Source organism: Cydia pomonella, chromosome 1, assembly GCF_033807575.1.
Source record: "Cydia pomonella isolate Wapato2018A chromosome 1, ilCydPomo1, whole genome shotgun sequence".
Taxonomy (NCBI): domain Eukaryota; kingdom Metazoa; phylum Arthropoda; class Insecta; order Lepidoptera; family Tortricidae; genus Cydia; species Cydia pomonella.
In genome coordinates, this window is record NC_084703.1 from 29,557,346 (window position 1) to 29,582,226 (window position 24,881).

General features: G+C 36.8%; 1 protein-coding gene across 1 annotated transcript in view; it reads right to left on the bottom strand.

The window, feature by feature from the left end:
* The window catches only part of LOC133519258 (uncharacterized), a 40,751-nt gene that overhangs the window by 15,665 nt on the left and 205 nt on the right, over positions 1 to 24,881 (bottom strand). The window contains exons 2-13 of the mRNA XM_061853255.1: positions 22,488 to 23,576; positions 20,941 to 21,079; positions 20,028 to 20,248; positions 19,072 to 19,683; positions 18,591 to 18,763; positions 17,314 to 17,844; positions 11,465 to 11,559; positions 10,427 to 10,736; positions 10,225 to 10,336; positions 9,251 to 10,087; positions 4,219 to 4,370; positions 3,318 to 3,538 (exon numbers count right to left, since the gene is read on the bottom strand). Coding sequence (XP_061709239.1) covers positions 3,318 to 3,538; positions 4,219 to 4,370; positions 9,251 to 10,087; positions 10,225 to 10,336; positions 10,427 to 10,736; positions 11,465 to 11,559; positions 17,314 to 17,844; positions 18,591 to 18,763; positions 19,072 to 19,683; positions 20,028 to 20,248; positions 20,941 to 21,079; positions 22,488 to 23,547 — 4,463 coding nt within the window. The 5' untranslated portion in view covers positions 23,548 to 23,576. The remainder of the gene's footprint in view (positions 1 to 3,317; positions 3,539 to 4,218; positions 4,371 to 9,250; positions 10,088 to 10,224; positions 10,337 to 10,426; positions 10,737 to 11,464; positions 11,560 to 17,313; positions 17,845 to 18,590; positions 18,764 to 19,071; positions 19,684 to 20,027; positions 20,249 to 20,940; positions 21,080 to 22,487; positions 23,577 to 24,881) is intronic.

The following is a 24,881-nucleotide window of genomic DNA, read 5'->3' on the forward strand; positions in this document are numbered from 1 at the left end:
AAAAAATTCCCAGTAGTTACCACTAATAAAATCAATATAAATAAAGAGTTCCTTAATCAATAATTAATTAAACGTCGAATTAATTATAAGTTAATTAGTTATTCGTTTCATTAGAAGTCGACTGCTGTTTCAGTATACTGCCTTAAAAGTGATTAAAAAATCTGTCTTTTGACTGGTTTGTTTGTTCGTTCATATAATTGTGACGTTATTTATTGAAAGGGACTTTATTGTCGATGGCGCTTACGACATTATCAAAGATGCTCCTATATAAATACAACGCTGCGCTACGCAATGTGGCGTAAGCGTCCTTGACAAAAGATCCCAGTTTCATAGATAACGTCACAATTAATTCAATTTACAATTAATAAGATAAATGCTCTCATACTCTCGAGGTTGATGGCAAAAAGGAAAAAAAACATATAATCTAATAATTAATATAATGTGAAATAAATAAACAATGAATAAATAAATTAAATAAATATTATAGGACATTATTACACAAATTTACTAAGTAAGCTCAATAAGGCTTGTGCTGTGGGTACTTAGACAACGATATACATATATAATATATAAATACTTACATAGAAAACACCCATGACTCAGGAACAAATATTCGTGCCCATCACACAAATAAATGCCCTTACCAGGATTTGAACCCGGGACCATCAGCTTCATAGGCAGGGTCACTACTCACTAGGCCAGACCGGTCGACCGTGAATAAATAATAAATATTTGGGGACGATCTTACACAGATCGACCTATCTCCAAACTAAGCAAAACTTGTACTATGGGTACTAGGCGATGATACAGATACCTACGCATATACGTAAAGTATACCCGGATAAAACCGGACTATTTTTCGGCGAGTTGGAAGGGCTTAAGAAAACGGTCAAGTGTGAGTTCGTTTAACTCGCTCGCCGAGAATTCCGTACTAACTTTCAATATTCTCATTTTAGACCGCGAGCCATGACCAATCGCCTCCCGCACTCAGACACTCGTATAGTGGATAACGGGTATGTATAATGAATCCTCGTGGACGTCAGCCGCCTTTTTTTAATTGGAGCGCTCAAAATTTATCATAAATGTAAAATTCGCAAATAGAGGAGATTGACGTCAATTTATTTTCTGATCAAATTGGTCAATTTCTTTTCGATCGTCCCGTCTGGACGCGCCTTAAGAACCGGCAAATTGTCTTTGCTATACAATTTTTTTGCATTTTTTGTGCAAAGGTTTGACTAAAGAATATGCAGTGCTGTTCTGTATAAATTCGTAAATACTTTGTTAAATTAAAAACTTTACATTACATTAAATTAATGAATATACTTAAGTGATATATAGGCTTCATACCTACTACTTACTTGCGAAGCCTATGGCCCAGCCCAAAAGGTAAAAAAATCATTTGTTACCAGATCGGTTTAAATCTACAAACAAAATTAGAGTAAGAGTAAACTCTTGTATACTTCGACTTAATTTATTTATTAGAAAAAATATTTAGTGCTATTGTACATTGTGAGCTGTATTTTTATTTTTTGTATGCTTTGGCAATAGATAATGCCTATAGAATGGTTTTCATGTTCATCCATGGTATTTATAAATAATAAAACGAATTATTAGTGTAGAGTAGCTGAAGTACACGAACAACATTAGTAACAAATGTCGATTGTGTCCGACGTCATCGGCTCTGTAGAATTCGCGCCAAAAATTATGAGCGTTTGAAACGCTCAAAATTTTTCAACATTTGAAATATTTTTTAATAAAATAATGTGAAGATTTATAAAAGTATTTTTATTTTTTCCGGTGTTCAACCGATATAAACAATGATTTTAAAAAAAATTGCATGAGGCTACCATTAAAAAAAATTCAGCAACATTTTCAGTGCCTGTTTTACCATAAACTTTTTATTTACACGTAAAAATACATTAAAAAATTTGAAAAAACAACAAAATGTTTTTTTTTTTGCGAAATTTACTTCAACTCATTTTTTTCTTCTTTTGGCCTCAGAAATGCGTGGTTAAAATCTTTCGGTTTCCTCATGTTACACCGTGTATATAGATAATCTCTACACAGCGGAACAGAATAGCGATTAACTTAAGCGATATCTTTACTAAAAATTAACATCATAGAAATGTTAATGGATAATTAATACTTTATGATATAATAAAATAACTCAATGATTGCGGAAAACATATTTTATTTGGCTTTGGTGAGTGTGCCATTGATTTCCGCCGTTGATTATTGTAATATCGAAATCAAAAAATCATACTGGTTGTTAAGAATATATAAAGTTGTTGTATTAAAATTGTAAAATACTTACCGGTAGTTTATCGATATGACTTTTACAGTACATATGGGGCTACTTTATAGCACTAGTGCGAGAAGTAGCATATTATGTTACTGTGTCGAACATTTAAAGGGCCATATGTACTGTAAAACGTTGTACGATACATGTGCGAATAGGTAATTCGCAACTCGTGTCGATTTATCGCCACTCGTTTCGAATTTCCTATTTTTCGCACTTGTATCGTAATGTACTATTTCGACATGGCCCACAGCACAGCATCTGGTTACTCATTGTGAATTGACATACAAATATGGCTGTGTGCGTGAGGCTTCGGTGACAGCTGGCTTAGACGTCATCTTTAGTATTATTATATACTAAAGATGGAGTATTATTATACTAAAGATGGAGGGTTAACATGAGGAAACAACTCGAAATTTGCACTCTAGAGGACTAACTGACACACTTTTTTTAAAAACCATTCCAATTAGAAAATTCCGAGTATTACTTTTTAATTCAGACTAGGTATTCACTATTCAGAGTACCTTTTATAGTAAAGTATTTGTATTTAAAAGAAGTATTTTGAACATACCTATTTTGTATTCAGTATTTTATATACAAATTCAAATACTTTATTGTAATTTTGAATTTGAAATAGTATATCGCGGAAGTATTTGTATTTTGCATTTAAATACTTTTTATTAACTGTTTTTCACATCTCTGACCTTCACCATGTAAGCACGGTGCCAATTTATCAATTAATTGGTTTATTAGAAAACACAATTCCCTAATGAGGGCGCCACTGAACGGTGGCCGCCGTCTTAATCCCTGGCGCGAACTTGACTGCAAAAACGTGTTTTGTGAGTGTGGAAGTTATAAGTACGTCAACGTCGTGATAACTTCGCCGTGCGAAGACACGCAGTGATTCACGCACGTAGTCTGGAGGGGGCTATGAGCTATAGAGTCTATAAGTTTTATGAATAAGGCGTGTGTGCTGCGTATGAATGGCGGGCTTAGCTGTCGGCGTCTCGGTACGTACTGTGCGACGCGCGTGTTGACGCGCACGGCGTGCAGCGCGTCCTCGATGCGCAGCAGGTTGCCGGACAGCTCGTGCGAGCGGCGCAGTGCGTCGCAGGCGCGGCCGCCGCCCGGGCCCGGCAGCAGCCCCTCGTACAGCCGGTCCTGGTCGTGCATGAACCGCTGCCGTCGCCGCCCGCGACGCGGGTTCAGGCAGATGCTGCACGTGTATTTCTCGGGCACCTGAGTACAAAAGATAATTTAACGTTTTCTTAAACACAAGTCGTAAATATGTCATTATATATTCGCAATAACAGGCTAACTGGCTATCGATTTCCGTACAAAGTTACCGGTCTAAGAGCGTTACAAATGGGTATTAAATAATATTTTCCTGCAGTTTTTGAGCAAAGCACCATACTTACCTCGGCCTAGATAAGAATCACCAGCCTTGTTTTCATGAAATAGCCACAACCACAGGCACAGCTCGCACGTCCTCCTCGCGGACTCCGCAGTGGCAGTAGCTGCTCTCGTGCAGCACTCACCTCGGCCTCCCACTGTATGTTGTAGCACGGCGCGTGCTGCCAGCGCATACACAGCTCGCACTGCACTATGAGCCCGTCCTCCTCGCGGAACCCGCAGTGGCAGTAGCTGATCTCCTGCAGCACTCACCTCGGCCTCCTACTGTATGTTGTAGCACAGCGCGTGCTGCCAGCGCAGACACAGCTCGCACTACACCATGAGCCCCTCCTCCTCGCGGACCCCGCAGTGGCAGTAGCTGATCTCCTGCAGCACTCACCTCGGCCTCCCACTGTATGTTGTAGCACAGCGCGTGTTGCCAGCGCAGACACAGCTCGCACTGCACTATGAGCCCGTCCTCCTCACGGAACCCGCAGTGGCAGTAGCTGATCTCCAGCAGCACTCACCTCGGCCTCCCGCTGTATGTTGTGGCACAGCGCATGCTGCCAGCACAGGCACAGCTCGCACTGCACCATGAGCCCGTCCTCCTCGCGGAACCCGCAGTGGCAGTTGATGATCTCCTCACGCTTCATGCGGACCAGCTTGATGCGCTCACCGTCTGACCAAAACGGCATTCATTATTTTATGGGTAAGTGTGACAAATAAAACTAATAAGTATTTGTTGTTATCCCTACTAATCCATACTGATATTATGAATGAGAAAGTGTGTTTGTCTGTCTGTTACCTCTTAACGCTTAAACCGCTGAACCGATTTGAACAAAATTTAGTATGGAGGTAGTTTGGGCCCCGAAAAGGACATTGTGTAGTTATCATCAATCATCATCATCATCACGCAGACGAAGTCGCGGGCAGAAGCTAGTATTATAATAAATGCGAAAGGAACTCTGTCCGTTACCTCTTCACGTTTAAACCGTTGAACCTATTTATGGTATGAAAATAATAAGAGAGCCGGGGCAGGAAATGGCATAGTTTTATCAATCACGCAGACTAAGTCGCGGGCAGAAGGCTATAAGTAGTCTGTTTTTTTAGCATTAGAAAGAAGGTAAGCGATTATGACGTGTCTTATTATTAAAAAACACCTTAGAAAAAAAATCACAACAAATATGTAACAATTATAAATCATATACGATCATATACATTATCTCTGCAACTTATCAAAGCAACGGGCCCTGACGAAATACCATCAGACCTCCTAAAAATGACTGGTAACACAGGTTTGTCATGGTTAACTAATCTTTTCAATCTTGTGCTTGGATCATATTGATAATTTTCCAAATAATGAAACGACAGAAATAATATATCTAACTACCGAACCTGCTCACCAAAAGGGAATCGGTAAAAAATGCGACATGCAGAGGAGAACATCATACGAAAGCATTTTTTGCGGAAGCTGAAACGGAGACCTTCGCTAACTCTCGGTCAAGTTCTCGGTAATTATTCAGTACTTACTAGCATACAAAAAAGGAATTGGAAACATACCCTGCTTCAGCCAAACATAACATTGTGACCTAGGAATGTCCATGTGGACAAAAAGATGCGCCTAACAAAAATATGTGGGTTTAATTTTGGTTTAAACTTTTAAAATAATAATGTTTGTATTATGCTAAAATATATAATTATCATGTAGGCTACTAGCGGCATCTAACGGAGTGTAAGTCCATCAATCTTAAATTAAACACGTATGTAGGGTAAGCATAACTTAGAGAACCCTGGAGAAACCGAATTATCAAAAGCAAGATAATAAGTACAGTAAGCTGCAGATATAACTGGTTTAAGGCAGCCTTATAATTGGACCTTACTGTCATGTGTACAATAGATTTAATGCCTATTTAATCGTTATAATATGACTGAAGGTGTAACTTCTAAAATAACAGAATGAAAAATTTAAAAAAAATATATGATATACATTGCCATGCAAACTTCCACCGAAAATTGGTTTGAACGAGATCGAGTAAGTAGTTTTTTTTCTATAGGTTATAAAATTTAAAAAAAAAAATTTTTTTCATCAGACCCATACGTGTGGGGTATCTATGGATAGGTCTTTAAAAATGATATTTACGTTTCTAATATCATTTTTTTCTAAACTGAATAGTTTGCGCGAGAGACACTTCCAAAGTGAAAAAAAGTGTGTCCCCCCCCCCCTGTAACTTCTAAAATAACGGAATGAAAAATCAAAAAAAAAAATATATGACATACATTACCATGCAAAATTCCAACGAAAATTGGTTTGAACCAGATCTAGTAAGTAGTTTTTTTAATACGTCATAAATGGTACGGAACCCTTCATGGGCGAGTCCGACTCGCACTTGGCCGCTTTTATTATTTTTAAAACATACAAACTATTAAAATTAAACAAACATGGTATCCGCGCTCCCGGGCACGCACTTCCAACTCGCTCACGCTTGTAACCTACCTAAGGTTGTAGGTGTACCTAGTGAGAGTGAGAGAACACCAACTTATTGCACCGTAAGCCATATTAACCACCGTTTTTGTGATTGGTACTCTATGTAGCTGAATGTATAATCAATCAACTCTACTATAGCAAAGGTTTAAGTAGGTAAGTATATCAAAATATACATGTAAGTACGTCAACGCACCCATATTTTAACACCATGTCACACACAGTGAACGGAAATAAAACATGGAAGCATTCTGAATGCTCAATTATAGCCCAACGTAAACTACTCTAAGGTGGGCGGGGGTTACAAACTATGTACTCGATTGGCAACTTTAGCTATATCTCTATAGTTAGCTAAATCGGTTTATAAAAACAACGTTCTTTTTTATAATTATAAATGTCTTCATGTGTCATGAAGTGCTGCAGAAGTTATCCTGTACATTCCAAGGACAGTAGGAACACTTTTCACGTGTAAGTGAACAGATAACTTCACTAAAATTTGGAATAAATATGACGACATTTTTTCAATACTATCGTGCTAATTTAAAACGTAACTACATACGACTTTCATAACAACATACGTCTTTTTAGATTACGAGAATAATATGGATGATGTTATGCCAAATGAAGTAGATTATTTTATTAACTTATGTTTCATTTAGACATTTTTATATTATAATAAATTCCTTATTACAGATTTGTATTTTCCTTTTATCTTCCATGAGATGGAGCTTAAGTTACCTAGTTATTTGTTATTCTTTAGGTATCATCAGATTCCCACAAGATGCTAATCGCAGCGAGCTATGGAAAAAAGCTGTCCAATTAGAGAGACGAAATTGACTGGATGCCTTGCAAGAGATATAGAATATGTTTTATTGATTTCAAAGATGAACATTTTAACTTGTCAAAAAAAGGGATCACACAGCTTAATAAAACCGCTGTTCGTTCAATGGTTTGTTACGGCCGCTCGGTGACAACCAACCTGTGTGATAACCATACCCGGTCTCCTATAGGTAGTATATGTAGATATTTTTTCTGTCACACTTTCAATGAATTTTATTTAACAAATACACACATTATCTGAAAATGTAGATCATTTGAATCCACTCTCCACTGTCATATGTATATCCCTGTATGGCTAAGACTTTTTGCCCAGAAAATTTTCCTCCGTCTTGCATTTAGACAACGCACGCAGAGATCACAATTTTTGCAAAAAATATACTTCCGTTGGAACTGAAAGTGGGGATGAGCCCTTATTGTCACTCAGTCTTTTCAAATATTTTTGACCCGAATCGTGTACCCATGTAAATTTTGCTGGGTGTACATGAAATACCTGAACGTGACTACGCTCTGCCATACAGATTAATAATAAAATTTATTTAGCCATAAAAATACTTATTATAGCGGAATATGATAACACAACAATGAATATTTACTTAGGTTGGGTTAGTCTCATTTCATAACAACATTTTAACTAGTTATACGTTTAAAATTATTATACGTGGATTATTAGACTGGTTCTTCAAACTATTATGGCATAAACCTATCCCTGTCCACGTCATACTCTAATCAAAATATGAACCGCGAACTCTCAGCTGCCAGTACGTACAGCAAGGTTATTAGCGGATTAATGTCGCTGATTGGTAGTTATTGACATTATATGCATTTCATCTAAAGCATAGTTCATATAGAATTGGCACATAATTAGCTATGTTTAAAAAATAATAATTCCATGGCGGGAAAAAAATTGACAATTACAGTTCAATCCCTAACCTTCAAAGTATTAATGGTGAAAATATTATTTTTCTAGCTTTATGCATTTTATAGTTTTCGACCATGAAAATTGAGAACAGGAGATTGATCGTGCACAAATACTTCGAAAATTCTTATCGATCCCGGACAAAGCTGTCTTTGTCGCTTAAGATGCTAAAAGCTAGTATTTGTAGGGTCATAAAACGTTACAAGGAGACTCTATCAGCCGACAGGAAAATACAAACTAATCGGAGGTCTGGGACAAATAACAAGATTTTGGAAAAAAAATGCCCAAGGTCGCTCAAACAAAATTCAGGACGGTCTAATTACGATTTGTCCCAAAAATTCAAAGAAACTTCTAGAAAGATAAAGATGATTCACCTCAGAGGTGGCTATAAGTGCTATCGAGCAATAAAACAGCCAAATCCGACTGTTCAACGGATCCGACAAGCTAAAACACTAGCTCGACTATTGTACGACCCAGTATTGACAAAATTCGAAGGTTGCTTGTTGTTGGACGACAAGACGTATGTAATACTCGATTTTAATCAACTACTCGGTTCGAAGTTTTATATGGCAAAGAATAGAGGTAATTTACCCGAAAAATATAAGTTCGTGAAACTTGACAAGTTCGCAAAAAAACATGATATGGCAAGGAATTTATAATTGCGGGTGTAAGACGAAAAGTTTTATAACATAGTCAACAATGAAGTCGGACCTTTATATTAAAGAGTGCTTAGAGAAATGAGTATTGGCATTTATTAGAACCCATAACGTTCCTGTGAAATGTTGGCCAGATTTAGCCAGCTGCCACTACTCAAAAAAAGTTTTGGCATGGTATGCTAATAATCAGGCCAATTACATACCCCGCGAGATGAATCCTTTGAATTGTCCCAAATTTCAATCTATCAAACAAATCTAAAAAAATTTTTTAATATATACATATTTGAAAGCTAAATACATTACTATTTAAAATTCACCATTCATAACTTTCTTATTTTATGAACTTAAAAAAATAACAATCTTCTAGTGCGTACCAATTCTATATGAACTATGCTTTATACTTATCCGTGTAGGTACATTAGTGTAATAGAGATGGCTATTATTTGGTTTCTCAGTTTTGATTACAGGCTCTGTAAATGTATCGTCTTATTTAAATGTCGACGTAATTGTATATGTGTGCTAATTGTCCCGAGAATTTGAACGGTAATGTTCTCAAATGCGGATTCCATGTTTTATTTCCGTTCACTGGTCACACATAATGGAAAATAAAATAGTACAAATACAAAGTGAATAGTGTAAAGGTGTTAAGAGTGTAGGATACTTACTCTCAGTGTACATGTAGAGGTGCGCGGCGGCGGAGTGGTTGTCGTCGGCGGGGGCGGGGTCGTCGGGGTCGGCGCGCGCCGAGTCGGGCGTGCCGCAGCTCGGGTAGCTGGAGCGCGTGTCTGAGGAGCCACCCGCCCAATCCTCGTCCTCGCTTGCCAGTTTCCCTATACAAGCGAAAGTCTTACGCCTCTTCTCGCTTTTACTCCTGTTGCCGTTCACCATTTTCGCTACGGTGTGCGTCGATATCGCTGTTTCAAAGTCCAAGGCGCCACAATCGAGTATCTCTTGTTTCGGCACAAGTAGATCGTCTTCGGTTTCGGCGTTTTCTAATTTGACGAGAGGCAGAGGCGCGTCGGCCGCGACATTCTCGGTGTCTAACGTCGGCTCCGGTTCTTTGGTGCGCACAGGCAGCAACACGCGGGGTCTCCTGGCCGGCTTTATGGCGAGCGCGTCCCGTAGCTTAGGCGAGTCGTCGGGACGGGGCGGGACATCGGCGGCGGCGGGCTCGGCGGGCGGCAGCTGCGCGGGCGCGGGCTCCGGCGGCGCGGCGGGTGTCGGCGCCTCCACCCGCTTGTGTAGCCGTGGCAGCTTTACTTTAACAACCCTCTGTTGCGCTTCACGTTTTAACAGGTTCATTTCCGCTTCGGTCGGCCTGGTCCTGGCGTAAGCTAAATCTAAAACTTTGGGAGTATTTCCCATGGACTTTCGGAGCTCCCTATGATAATGTTTGATATGCATTTTTAGTAAGGTAGTATTTCGGAAATTCTTAAAACACCCTTCGGCTGGACATCGTAGCAGAGTCGCAATAACTTGAACTCTTAACGAACCAACATCAACTGAAAATAAATCATTAACACATTAAGATTCACCATATAGACTATGAGTAACGTTAATATTTACAAAATATAATTTATTGCAAAGTTGGTTGCATAAATCAATAGTTTACTCGTCAGTATTTGAAAGTGGTGCTCACCGAATCCATCTTTAATACTGGCGCCATCAAGAACAGCTTCCTCAGCTATACTTGGCTCAGAACACACATTGGTTTCCTTATAATTCTGCTGCAAGCCGGGTGCAGCTGAAACCTAGAAAAATAAACACTGTTTAGGTCACCTAATCTCTCTACAATTTTACAATAATCATAAATAATAAGAACAAGTCAGTTGAAAACCAACCGGGGGTGGTCGCAAAGGTTTGATTTTCAGCCGGGGTCGCTTTTTGTGGTGCAATAACTTGTGGTGTTTCTTGTTGAGGCTTAGTTTGGAGCGCTTGAGCAGCGGCGAGGACGCGGGCAAGTCGCGGCTGGGCGGCGGCGGCGGCGGCGCGCCCTCGGCCGTGGAGCGCACCCAGCCGAGCCGCCGAGACAGCTTCAGGTGGATGCCAAAGTCCATCAGAGCGGCCTCAAAGGGCTTTAGCGCCGGCTGCGGGTTGTTCTCTAGGTACACCCGCATATCGCTCTTTGTGTGAAGTCTACGATTTTCCGGGCTGCAACATAATAATTATTTACAGTACATATGGCGTTAATTTACCGCCCTAGTGTGATAACTAGCACTAAAAATGCGTATGTCGAAAAACTATAAAACGTTATAAAATACACGCGCGAAAAGATAATTGGCGAATTTCTTACTTTTCACACTTGTATCGTAATGTACTTATTACAGTACATCTGGTGCTACTTTAGCGCACTGTAAGATAATTAGCACAAAACGTAAGTATCGTGTATAATATACTAATTAGGGGGCGTCCCATTAATTGCCTGAGGGCTTCAGGAGAAGAGGGGCTCAAGCCGAATCTCACTAAATCTGACATAGGGAGATGGGGGGAGTTTGTTAAATACTACGTATTTTTTTCCTTTGGCGACACGTGATTGGTCGAATTCATTTCAGTTGACTAACGCGTTTCGTAATACTTAAAAAAGGATAATATTTCATTTTATCCTTTTTGAAGTCGGTTTACTTTTTTTGTAAAAAGTTTTAATTATATCTTATAAATAGGGAAATGCCACAACCGCTCCGAAAAAAATTGTATGTAGGGTACTTGTTTGATAAGTCAGTAACATCTGTAAAAGAATGATTGGATAACCCGTGACGAGCTAAAAGGAGACATTTGGGACTATACATTTATATAATAGGATTGGTGATACGAAGTTCACCGGGTCAGCTAGTAATAGATATAATAATAACCTGTCACCTGTCCAGATTCTAAATACTGACCTCACTAAAACTACATCCCATTTGCCGGCCGAGCTGCCCAGGCTCCTGCGCACCATGTGTTTCGTCCAGCCCGGCGGCAACCGCTTGTCCTCTACCTGCAAATGGGCGGCACCATGGTAATGATTACGTTACAGACACACGGTGGAAACTATAAGTGTCGTTCACAAGTTTTCTTTTAAGTTTTTTTTTCACAGGAGTAAAGAAATCGAATGTAAATAATACTTAAAATAACAAGACCGAACATATTTTTCCCCTCAACAGCTCGAACAAGGGTACTTTGCTGGTTAACAGTGAGCAAAATGCTGACTGAGTGAGACAAATTGACATTCTAGTGACCTTTACATTCGAATGTCATTTCTTCATGATGGCCCTTAGTTCGAAATACTTGGATTCTAGTCGCTCTCTTTTCCGTCTTTAGCAAAAAGGAAGAGGCAGAAAAACGTTCAAACGTCATTCGACCGTAGGTACATAGACCCCAGAAAGGAAACGCATCGTTCAAAAGTAAAGTTCGAGTATGAATTCGTATTAATTCACTCATTAAAATAGTTATTTGTTTTACATGGGGGCAAAGTTGTTGTTTAACCACTCGTGCTAGCTAGTATCAAATCTTAAGCTTTGCGAGGGTTTCAAGGCACGGGTTAAACAAATTTTGCCACCGAGTGCACACAAAATTTTTCACCAAACCAACATGAGGAAAATACTAACTGTAAAACATTAAACATAATCAATCGAAATCAAATGAAGGCATGTTTAAAAAAACAACATAACTACTCTAAACATGAGTTTACAGGAAACGAAAAAAAAAAATATATTTCTTCTGATATATTACTTTGTAGAGATAAATATTGTATAGGTGATTTTAGTAAGTGGCCAATAGTTCAGAAATATACTAATACATATTTCAAAGACCAGTATTTTTGAAAAAAAATTAAAATCTCTGTTGCGCGGTTTTTATAAAGTTTTGTTAGTTATGTTCTGTTTATAAGAAAATAAAACAACTTTCTATAGAAACTATCTTCTTATTCTATGAGAGAGGTACATGCTTATTTTACTTAACTATGTGGATTTATTTTAATCCTCACATCCGCTACTGTAGTCATCGCTATCTACCTTCAGAGACGACGATTATTGAGACGTTGGAAACAAAATGGATTGGTAGAATTGATGGCTCGATGTTTTGACCAAAAACTGCAACATTTTCCTCAAGTCGCGTACTTGGTGAGAATTTTGGGGAAGTGAAGACTCATAAGCACATTTTAAATTCAAGTATATTATATTTAAAATTAAGTTTTTTTACGTGAACTCATACAGTTATGTTCGTTTTGTAAAAAATAATATAGATATGTAGTTTTTGTAAAATGGGTATATATTTAGGACTCATTTTGGACAATGGGGTCATTTTTGGACATTATCTTTTGCTCTACTTGTACATCCCGCTTAGACAAACGCTAAGATACCAATAACTCATATCCGCCAAAAATGTTAGTTATGTTGTTTTTGTAAACATGCCTTCAAATGCAAATGAAAATTATTAAATATTTATTATTCAAATTCATCGTTTAAAAGTCGATTCTACCAGCCAACATAAGGAAACAACTCAAAATTTCCATCAACTCAAGATTACTTTAGACTTCAAAACTGTTATCAGATTACTTTGCCACACATATGAATAACATGCAGCTTTCTCATCAGTTTTGAACAATGAAGAGAGCCTTTACGAGTTGGTGTGGTGAAAAATATCTGATTTTTGATAAAAATACAAAAAATCATGACGGAAAATAAATATTCTACTTATGCTTTTAACGATATCTAGTTTAGTGGTCAAATAGTAGTGTCTGCAATTCCGAACGCACCATGTATAGTTTTTGTTTTCTAAAAATGTTCTCGATCGGACAGTTAATAAGGTGTATTACTGCAATGTTCTGCCACCAGAGTGCAGCACTAGCACATATTGTAAACCATGAGTTACTCGTTCACACTATGCCTTAAACAGTTTTTTGAGAAGTTTTCACTATGACCTTGTTGCATTAAGGTGGTTTGTGTACAAAGAACCTATCGCGAAATTTAGATGTTACGCGGTAAATAGGCCCTCAACATGTGCTAGCGGCTAGGGATTGCAATCCGGTCCGGCGGATCCGGTAATCCGGCCGGATCCGGCACTTTTCAGGAGCCACCGGATCCGGTAAAAATCGCCGGATCCGGACCGGATCCGGTAAAATAAAAAAACCCCTAAATACAGCACGCACTGTGCGTTTTAGATAAGGAAAAGGCGACGGATGAGAGGTGTGAAGTTGAACAGAGCGTAAAACGAATGAAAAAGTTTAAATTTAGTTAAATAAAAATATATATGACGATGACTGGGAACAGAAGTTGCCTTTCATGTTGGTGGCACGATATGACGATTACATAAATACTGTTATAGAAGGAAAAATAAAAGAATGGAGATGCTATGGAAGGCATTTGTAATTTATTCTAAAGAGAAGGTTAATGTTGTGATAGGAGATTAAAAGTAAACAAATGAGCAGGATTAAGTCGGCGGTACTCAACCGACTAGAGTTGGGCTAATCAATATGTGTTATATTTGTGAATGAATATTATGATAACATTTAGTTTGCTCAGTTTTTTTTTTCAGTTATTTTGCTCAGATATTTATACATATACATATATATATATATATAAAATATTGGTTATTTTCTATTCAAATTTACGAGAGAATCCTTTGTATTTATAATTTCATCCAATCTTATGCAATTTCCTTCATCTCCTGGTACATGCTACTCTACGTCTAGCCAATTCTTTATTTGATCCATGTAACTATTCTTAGAGAGTCTCTTTCCGCGATGGATTTCAATCCTACACTATTATTTTTCGCATGAGATCGTCGTGTCGTGCTCCATTCCCTATAATTTGAACAATATAGTTTTCTGTTTCATAAGCGCATTATAATATGCCTACTTGAATAATAAACTATCTTTATCTGTAAATTAAGAAAAAGTTATTTTTTTTAAATCATAGTCTCCTACTTTCTCGGAAATAAAATGAGGGCAAATTTAATATCATTTTGGTTAATAGTAAAATATCTTATTTTCTTATTGGAATGGATGTCAACGTAACAAAGAATTCAATCAAACAACAGTTACGAAAACTTGTCCTTTCAAGAAGTTCCAATTTCCACCCCACATCCCATTACCAGGCTTTGGAAACTAATCAAATTTACAATTGTAAACGAAAATTTGAGCACTTGTGAAAGGTTAAATATAATAAATGACCGATTTCATATTTTGTTTTTAAAGTGATATTGACAGAGTCACACTGTTTACTACTAAGTTATATTTTATTGTTAAGAAGTTATTTATTAACTTAAATTATAGATTTAGGAATACGTATTATGCAAAAAACTAGAAAAGTATGCCATTTAGGTAACTTCAATATCCCTATACCAAACCGGATCCGGTCCGGCCGGATCCGGCCGGATTATGGCCAAAATCCGGCCGGATCCGGCCGGATTGAAAATCAATCCGGTTTGCAATCCCTACTAGCGGCGCTCTCTACGCAGAGTTTTGCGTAATATTCCCTATTGACGTTCGTTAATTCTGTACTATCTCACTGAAATGTAATTCATTTTGTTTTTGTCTCTTATTGCAAAAATAAAGTTTGTTGTTGAAATACTTTCAGATTACATTTTTTTTCAGGCTGTATTTTTCCTACTAAATATGTTCTCACTGCTGAGGTGAAAAGTCGTGTGTACTACACGAGATCAAAGTTATTTACATCTTGTGCGCTTTTGAGTCCCTTTCTACGCTCAAGATTCTAACTCGCTATGCTCGTGAATCTATTATCTATAGAATATTTCGCTTACACGGGACTCAAACTAAGCACTCGAAGAAATATTATACTTAGAGTCAACAAGTATTTGTACAATAGTTCACTAAGGTTTACGATATAAGTGCGAAAAATAAGAAGTTCGCAACGAGTGGGGATAAATTAAATCGACACGAGTTGCGAATAGGGAGCATTACTGCAATGTTCTGCCGCCAGGGAGCAGCGCTATCATATCACATCACATAAACCATAGAGTAACCTATACATACTATGCCTTAAACAGTTTTTTGAAAAGTGTTCACCATGACATTGACGCATCAAGGCAGTTTGTTTACAGAGGCCTACCGCGAAACGCGAAAATCCAAATTCCGTTATCTGGCCTCTTCATCGCTCGAATATGCAAGAGTGATAGAGAATCAAATAATGATATTTCGATTTTCGTGTTTTGCGGTAGATCCTCAGTATATGGTAGAGGCGCCCCCTACGCAGAGTTTTGCGTAATATCCCCTATTGCCTACTCGCACATGTATCGTACAACATTTTACAATCCATATGGTCCTTTAAATTTTCGACACAGTTACGTAATTATCGCACTAGTGCGGTAAAATAGCACCATATGTGCTGTAATAGTTATTTACAGTACATAGGTTACTAAATTCTGTTACTGCAATAATCTTTATCTACATAAAATATAAGAACGAAAGTTGAATAAACTATATAAGGCCTGTACCGAAAAAAAAAAAGTAAATTTCAAGTCGCTGTAATTTTGTTTCTAAGCAAGATGACTACGGCTTTCTTACCGCGATAAAAAGTCTTATTATTATGTTATATATTCCAATATAAATAATTCTGGTTTTACGCTGTTCGATTTTACACCGGCAAATAGAAGAGATCACTGAAAATTGGTCTTTTCCAAATAGCAAGAAAATTTGCAACATCTCACACGCCTGATTTCGAAACACTTAAAATTACCTCGAAGATTCGTGCATTTCATAATAAATAACTAATTTAGTATGTTGTCTCTTGAATAGAGGCTTCGAAGCGGTAGATTTCTAGGAACAAGTGACCCTGGGTCCATCACAAAGATAGCTAACAGAATTTGCGAAAACGAAGCATACCTGTCATAATTATCGTAAAAACTGGGGTAGATATGCGGCTAAAGTGCAACGAACTACGATGAAAGTCAGTTCAGTTCTTCGTACGAAGGTTAGAATAGCCAAAGTTACAAAAAATGTGTGTTACTTAATTCTAGGCCAAGTTTTCTTGGAAAACGTGTTGCTAGCTTACTTCAATGAACTGGCGAATAAGTGCCTACAATGCTTTGGTGCAATTATTCGATGTTAAAACTGTAAGCCACCATTTTAACAATTCGTCGGGGATAGTGCAATACCGCGTAACTAACAAATGCAGTAAAGTTCAATTACCTTGTACATTGTTTGAATTTTGAACTCTGACGACTTTGTTAGTTACGCGGTATTGCACAATCCCCGACGCATTGTACTTTTACTGTTTTGACAAAAAAAAACTAATTTATAAATTTAGTTTTTTCCTCGCAAGTGTGTTGAAAAACGTCGTTTGTCGAGTGGCGATAAAACCGACACGAGTTTAGAATTACCTTTACAGTACATATGGTCCTTTAAACATAGGCAAGGTAAGTGCTCATTCCCGCACTAGTGCGGGAAAGTAACATCCTGTGTACTGTAGTAGTACATTACGATACAAGTGCGAAAAATAGGAAATTGGAAACGAGTGGCGATACATTAAAACACGACCGAAGGGAGTATTTTAAATCGGCACGAGTTGCGAATTACCTATTCGTACATGTATCGTACAACGTTTTACAGTACATATGGCCCTTTAAATGTTCGACACAGTAACGTAATATGCAAATTTTCGCACTAGTGCGGTAAAGTAGGACTAGTTATTTACAGTACATATGGTGCTATGGTGCAATTTCCTATTTTTCGCACTTGTATCGTAATGTACTATTGTGCTTTAAATTTTGAATGTAATGAGGGTATGTGTACCATGACGCTGCGGCGCGGGAGCGGCGAGTCCCCGCTGGCGGGCGCCTCGCTGACGGCGCCCTCGGGCTGGCCGTCCACCCAGCGCGCGCACCACTCGCCGGGCAGCAGCGCGGCCTCGGGCGCCGCGCACTCGCCGCGCCGCGAGCTCGCTAGCTCCTCCGTTTTAAGCATGATCTCCTGCCGCATCGCCTCCACCTGCTTTTTCATCTCCTCCAACTGGCACTTAACCTTCTCCACTTGTTTTTTAACCTTTTTCTCTTGCATCAACCTCAATTTCTTTCCTTTTTTTACTTTCGACGAACTTTTCAATTTCTTTTGCTTTTCTTTACCATTGGTTTCGACCGGTTTTACAACCAGCTGAACATCTTCCACTATTATTTTTTCCTTAACTTCTTCAGGTTTTATTTCTTTCTTTTCCACTTCATTTATGCCATCCTCTAACTTAGTGATCACTTCCTTAATTTTACCAATGACTTCTTCGTGCTTCACTCCATCTTGAATTTCAAATGGTTGTGTTTCCTCTTCCATTACCTTATTTAAAAAAAAAACATACATCAATGTAAAAACATCCATTTAAATCCTTCTAGTCTTACATAGTCTTACTCCTGATAGCGATTCTAAGGATACTATTATATTCACTCTCTATATTTGTCCGATGTATACATAAGAGTAAAAGTGAAAGTAAACAAAGCAGTGTGCAGACGGGACCATTTTACACACAATCTAATTAAATTGAAAATGTAATTATATGGTCTGGACGATTTAAATTCAAGGACATTGGCTCGCGAATCCCTCTATGAAATTGTGTACGTGTATTTGCAATTAAAATATCCCGTCTGGACGCCCACTAAGAATAAAAATACATACATAAAGGAATAATTTCATTAAGAGAAAGGGCTTGTTCACAAATCACGAGAGGTTAACTAGGGAGGGCGGGGGTTGTCACAAAAAATCACGACAGATCACGTTGGGGGAGGGGGGGTATAAGAAAACCTCACGTGTATTTTTCTATAGTGAACGAAACTAAGAAAAAATATTTACCACATACTTTTTCTCAGTTTTATTTAACATAAATCTTCACTTGGCACTTTAAAATAGCGAGTCTAAACAAGATTTACTCTATACAATACTATTTATCTTAAAATAAGGTCGAAAAAAAAATTAAAAAAAAATACACGAGAGGTTATGTGGGGGAAGGGGGGTTCGCCAAGAACCTCACCAAATATCACCAAATGATTTTCCATGATTTGTGCACAAGCCCAAAGTAATAAACTTACGATATCGAGGTCCTGTTTAACCTCTGTATTACATATGTTTAATGCGTTTGACAGGTCATCAGGCTTTATGTCATCAGCATTAGAATCCATGACTTCTTCAGCAGGTGGCTCAATTTTAACTTTGATTTCAGGTTCAGCGTTGCACACTGTACCAATAATAGATGCAACAGCTTCTGCACATAACAAGACATACAATGCTCATCAGTTAAACGTGCTTTTGGCTACTTCTTTAAGCCATTCCAAGTAATTCTAGCAACACTAAATTCCTATATTGTTCATCAGGTTTTGAACCTTGAGGTCAACAATACTATAGAGGTGACAAGGGGGAGATGACCAAACAAGATGGTGTTATGGAACTCTCAGTAGGAGTAGCAGAGAAAAGCGCTGTTACTGTTTTAGAGATTAAGGCGTCCACATAACCTTACTGCTGGTCATCTTACCCACTCGCTTTTACATACTTGTAGGACCGTGGATCACATACCTGGTATTTTTTCTTTCTTAATATCATTTGATGAAGAAACTACGGATTTGCCATCAATGTTTTTCAATTTTATTTTTTTCTTTCCAAGTGTTTTCTTCTTAACAGGTGGCTTCTTTGCTATAACTTTTTTTACTGGTAACTCAGATTTGGTTTCCTTTAAGGGAGGTTCTGCTGCTGGAGCAATTTCATGTGATAAAGTACCAGGTTCAGATTTTACTTCATATTTAATTTCTTCTTTTACGGAAGCCACAGTATTTTTCGACTCTTTGGCTACTGTTGGTAGTTTTTTTCGTTTCTGACCAATATTGAATATTTCTTTTATGTTCAGCTTTCGCTTCATCTCACGCCGTTCGCTTTTAGAACCTAGGTAATCACGGGTCGGGTCAAACAGGTGAGTATGGTACAAGGGAGGAGGCGCGGCAGGCGCGGGGGGCGTGGGGGCCGCGGGCGGCGCGTTCAGCGTCGCAGCCTGCGGCGCGGCGACGAGCGGCGACGCGGTCCCAGCTCCAAACCGAGGATAATCCTGATGCCCGTTGGATTCCTTAAGCTTGTACATTCTCGATAAAGTGCACTTCCATTGAAACCCATCATCAAACATAACTTCATAATGACCTGTTAAAAAAAAAGAAAAAAAATGCTTATAAAACCTAAATATTCCAATACACAAAAAACAACAATGCATAAAAAAGAAAAATAAGTATGTGTTCTTTCGCTAAAGGTTATTCTTATGACCACTCCTACGATATTGTGCACCAAAATGACTCCCAAAATCTGATGTTAACACCAATAGAAAATAAAATAATATATGATACCCATCTCATGGCTTTTCGTTTGTATCTGGGATCCCAGTACAATTTTAACATTTTGACCACACCACCTTGGCCACGCCTCCAGATTGCTGACCCTTCAACAATTATTATTAAAGCCTTAAAGTTTGTCATCATTTTTCTACATACCATTTCCCAAATCATTTTGAACTGTTGCAATGAATCGGCGGTTGTCCCTCCATCGAGCCAAACATCGTTCTCCTACAGCAAAGGTCACTTTCATTTTGTCTTCTGCTTTAGGTTCCATGAGCACTTCTGAAACGGGTGTGTGCGGAGGCGATGTTGGCTTTGTTACTATACTGCTTATAGGTCTTAATCTTGGGCTGCTTATGCTTATCCATTCATTGTGCCTAAAAATCATTATCACTTTATATACAATCGTCTTATGTATCTTGTCATAACAATGATGATGCTCAGGTGTAAATCATCTTCAGAATTCTTAAGACTTATATTTGTACTATTCAATTCAATATTATTTTTGTCATTTCGCTCCCCGCCTTTTTGCAGTTCTAAATTATCATGCAATTCTTTATTTCGAAAATTACCATCAATATTTATATTGGATTTAAATGTACATACATGAGCATTGGTTTGTATGATTTCATCTGAACACTTTTGTTGTTTTAAAATTCGCAAAAAATTAAAGGCTATTTTATTTTATTTTATATAACTTGTCCTAACAATAATCATAAAAAACCTGATTACTAGTATTTCATGGCAAAAAGTGGTATTATCAGAAATGAACACAACAACAATTCAGTAAGGAAATCAATATACTTGACAAGGCTTCTTCACCTAGCTTTCAACAGCTTTTTCTAATATCAACACACTAAATTCGCCAGCCAGCCAGACAAAACTAACAACAACAACAGCAGCAGATCTAATATCAAGTAGTGGGAATTTTAAATGAAATTGCAATGAAAATATTTCAATATAAAATATACTATGTGTTAATAATATAATTTTCTTTTACTAATTCAATTCAACCCTTATTATTATTTCATGGGTTTAAAAAAACCAATACAGATAAGTTGCTACTCACATTTTTGGTTGTTTGTCATATTGTACCAAGACTTCCATTTCTTCACAGTCCACTTCTACTATCTGAGCAGGATGCCACAGCTCACAGAAATCTTTGGCTTCTACTTTTGATCCAATTGCTAGAGAAACGCTGGAGTTGGCTGTATTAAAAAAATTAGTTATATATATCACTCAGTGCAATTTATAAAAAAATATTCTGGGTGTTTACTATAACAGCCGCAATAAAATTAAACTGTAAGCTGTCCTCCTCCAACTAACCTACATAAAAAAAGCGGCCAAGTGCGAGTCGGACTCGCCCATGAAGGGTTCCGTACCATTAATGATGTATTAAAAAAAAATTACTTACTAGATCTCGTTCAAACCAATTTTCGGTGGAAGTTTGCATGGAAATGTATATCATATATTTTTTCTAGATTTCTCATTCTGTTATTTTAGAGACACACATTTTACCACTTCAGAAAAAAATGATATTAGAAACCTCAATATCATTTTTGAAGACCTATCCATAGATACCCCACACATATGGGTTTGATGAAAAAAGATTTTTTGAGTATGGGGAACCCCCAAAATTTATTGTTTTTTATTCTATTTTTGTGTGAAAATCTTAATGCGGTTCATAGAATCCATCTACTAACCAAGTTTGAACAGTATAGCTCTTATAGTTTCGGAAAGAAGTGGCTGTGACATAATCGGACAGACAGAGACATGAGTCATGACGAATCTATAAGGGTTCCGTTTTTCTGCCATTTGGCTACAGAACCCTAAAAATGAGTGACATATTATTTTGTTATGTTTAATGTGTGATAGCATACATTGAAAATAATATTTATCCAACCTTGACATTGGTAGGATCATCAACACCTTGATGGGACCAATACACGTAAAATTGATTGATTAATAATTTGTATGAAAAAGAGAAAATCTAAAGATCTTATAAATTTTTAAATTTTATAATCAAAAGTTATATCGTTTAAGGAGTGCAATATATGGTTTAATTATTTGCTCATGTTTTATAAATAGGGTTTAACACAAGAGATTTTATTTTAAGTCACGCTAGACTGATATTATAAAACATCAAAAAATATTCATAAATAAATCAATATACATAAAATAGATATTGATCTATAAAGTGGTCTAAGAAAATAAATAATTGACTGACAAGATGTATAACATTGAATTAACTTAGTTTATTTACATAATTAATTCGAACCTATAAATTATATAACACATACCTGTACACTGAGGTGCTCAAAAATATCTGAACACACACTTTTACACCTTGACAATAGTGTCGTGTTCAGATATTTGTGAGCACCTTGGCTGCTCCAATATATCTGATGGCAACTGTACTTACTAAACAGTTGTGCAGAGTACTGACAGAAACTCTCTTAATGGCTCATTGGTAGACCTTATATCTTTGATATAAGGTTTACATATTGGCAGTCAAGAGTGATGTTTTGCAAATATCATTCATTTGTACATCAAAATGATTGGGCTATGATTATCAATTTCATAGAAAAATAAGCAATATAAAACATGATGACATACCTTTCTCAGGACTAAAACATTGTTTGGATAAAGCACCAGCATTTTTCTTACTTATGGCCACTTCTGTATTATTAAGTATCATATCCATTACACTTGTTGCTACGGACAAAGATTCCTCACCATGTTCTCTATTTTCTTGTACTGTTTTGTTATCCAAGAAAATTGAATTGTTTATTTCACTACTAGAGTTATTGGTACAAGTTAGTAGTTTTGAATTGTTTATTTCACTACTAGAGTTATTGGTGCAAGTTAGTAGTTTATGCAGTAAGTTGGATGGTTGACAAGTCTCAACTTTAGGAAACCTATTTTTATTTTCTAATTCAGACAAATTTAGCAACTTTTGATTACCATCTTGAATTTCTAACTTTTGTAGTTTTGTTTCTTCTTTGCTCAGGTTTAAACCATCTTCAGAATTCTTAGGACTTATATTTGTACTATTCAATTCAATATTATTTTTGTCATTTCGCTCAGGTCCTTTTTGCAGTTCTAAATTATCATGCAATTCTTTATTTTGAAAATTACCATCAATATTTATATTGGAATTAAATGTACATACATGAGCATTGGTTTGTATGATTCCATCTGAACACTTTTGTTGTTTTACATTTATTTGCATTTTTAGACAGTTTTGACCCAAGGACAGTAAATTTGCAGCTGCTTGATTAGCAAGAGTTTCTTCATTCTCTAGTTCTAATAAGGAATCATTTGATGATGGATTTGGTGATGCTGTCATTGTAGTTTCTTCACTGTATACAGACTCAGAACCAATCTTGTAGGTCTGTTGTTTTATCTCACAATTGTTTGTGGCAATATCAGAATTATTGGACAATGTAAGTTGTAGTTCTAAATCTAAGTTGTTTTGATTATCTCCTTTATATGTATCTTTTATTATTTGGCTCACACCATCCTTATCAGATGAACAGCTTAAAATAAATTCTTGCTCTTGAATATATTTTTTAATTGCATCAATATTTTCAGCTTCTGATTCCTTACTTGTATTGACAGTGGGGGTCACTTCGTCCAACTTCTCCATTTGTATTACTTTTTCCTCTGACATCATCAAAGCAATTATTTGATATGGCTTTACATCTGAAACACATTTTAAGATCTAGGTTTAATATCCATAAATATTTAAAATACAACATATTGAAGTAGATGATATAATTTAGTTCCCTGAATTTTTTTGAACATCATCCATTATTAACATAAATATTTACAAAAATGAAATAATGTATAATCATATACCCTTGTTGATTTAAAAAGCTCACACTCATCATCTCTTATGAGTAAGCCCTTACATAATTGTAAAGTCAATATGCTCAAGCAACTCCTTCATTTCTCATTGAAACAATTAGATTATTTAGAAGAACACCAATAAAGGTTTCTCTACACCAGGGGGGTAATTACCCCCGTAGGGGTAAAACTGGGATTTTACAGGGGTAACAAGCTCAAATTAAATATAACAGATTTTAGACCTGTAAGAAAGAATATTGATGTTTATTGGGAGTAGGAGTAAAATCAGGTTCTCTAGTTAGTCATAGGGGTGGCAGAACTGAAAAAATTAGGAACCACTGATCTACACAATACCATATGTTATATAGCATTGGCCACGCTTAGGCTGTTAAATGAAATAACAATAAAATGCACAATATTTTTAATTTTATTTTTATTTTATTTAAAAACTGATCGGCGATTGGCTCTAGTCACACCCCGAGTTAGCTCGGTCATTAGGTGTTAATACTTCACATCTTTATTTGTAAGATACTACTAACCACATATATATTAACATTGGCTCAGCCCTGCAGTTTTTCATGAATGCACCTTAGTATAAATTACTAGCATATAACTACATACACAACTTGCACAAGCATGTTTAATAGACTAAGTATAATCTCGAAAACATCAAATTGAAGAAATATGTTTAAATTTAGATCCAGAATGAGAATTTTGTTGAAATGTTCACTTTCGCTTAGCTTGCCCAGTAATAATCAACAGATAGAAATGAACTCTTGCAAAGAGTAATAAATAAACTATACACTTTGCTTTAAATATAATACACAGTATTCTAATGTAACTTTAAATGTTTAGGTTACTGAAATAGGTGAAATTCAGCACTAGGCGGGAATACTTAATTTGTAGAATTCGTACCGAAATGCAATGCTTTTATTTACAAAAAAGTATGCGTTATAACATGAATTAAATGGTAACTAAATGGTGATAAGCAACAACAAACTGAAATAGCTACCAGTGGCATGTGATTACAAAATATCTACGGGCAGCATTTCATTCTGAAACAGTGATTGCACCACGATCGGAAATAATAAGGAATAGAAGCACATCTGAGTGTACTCTACTCTTAAACAATATACTACATTATGAAGATTACCGACTTAC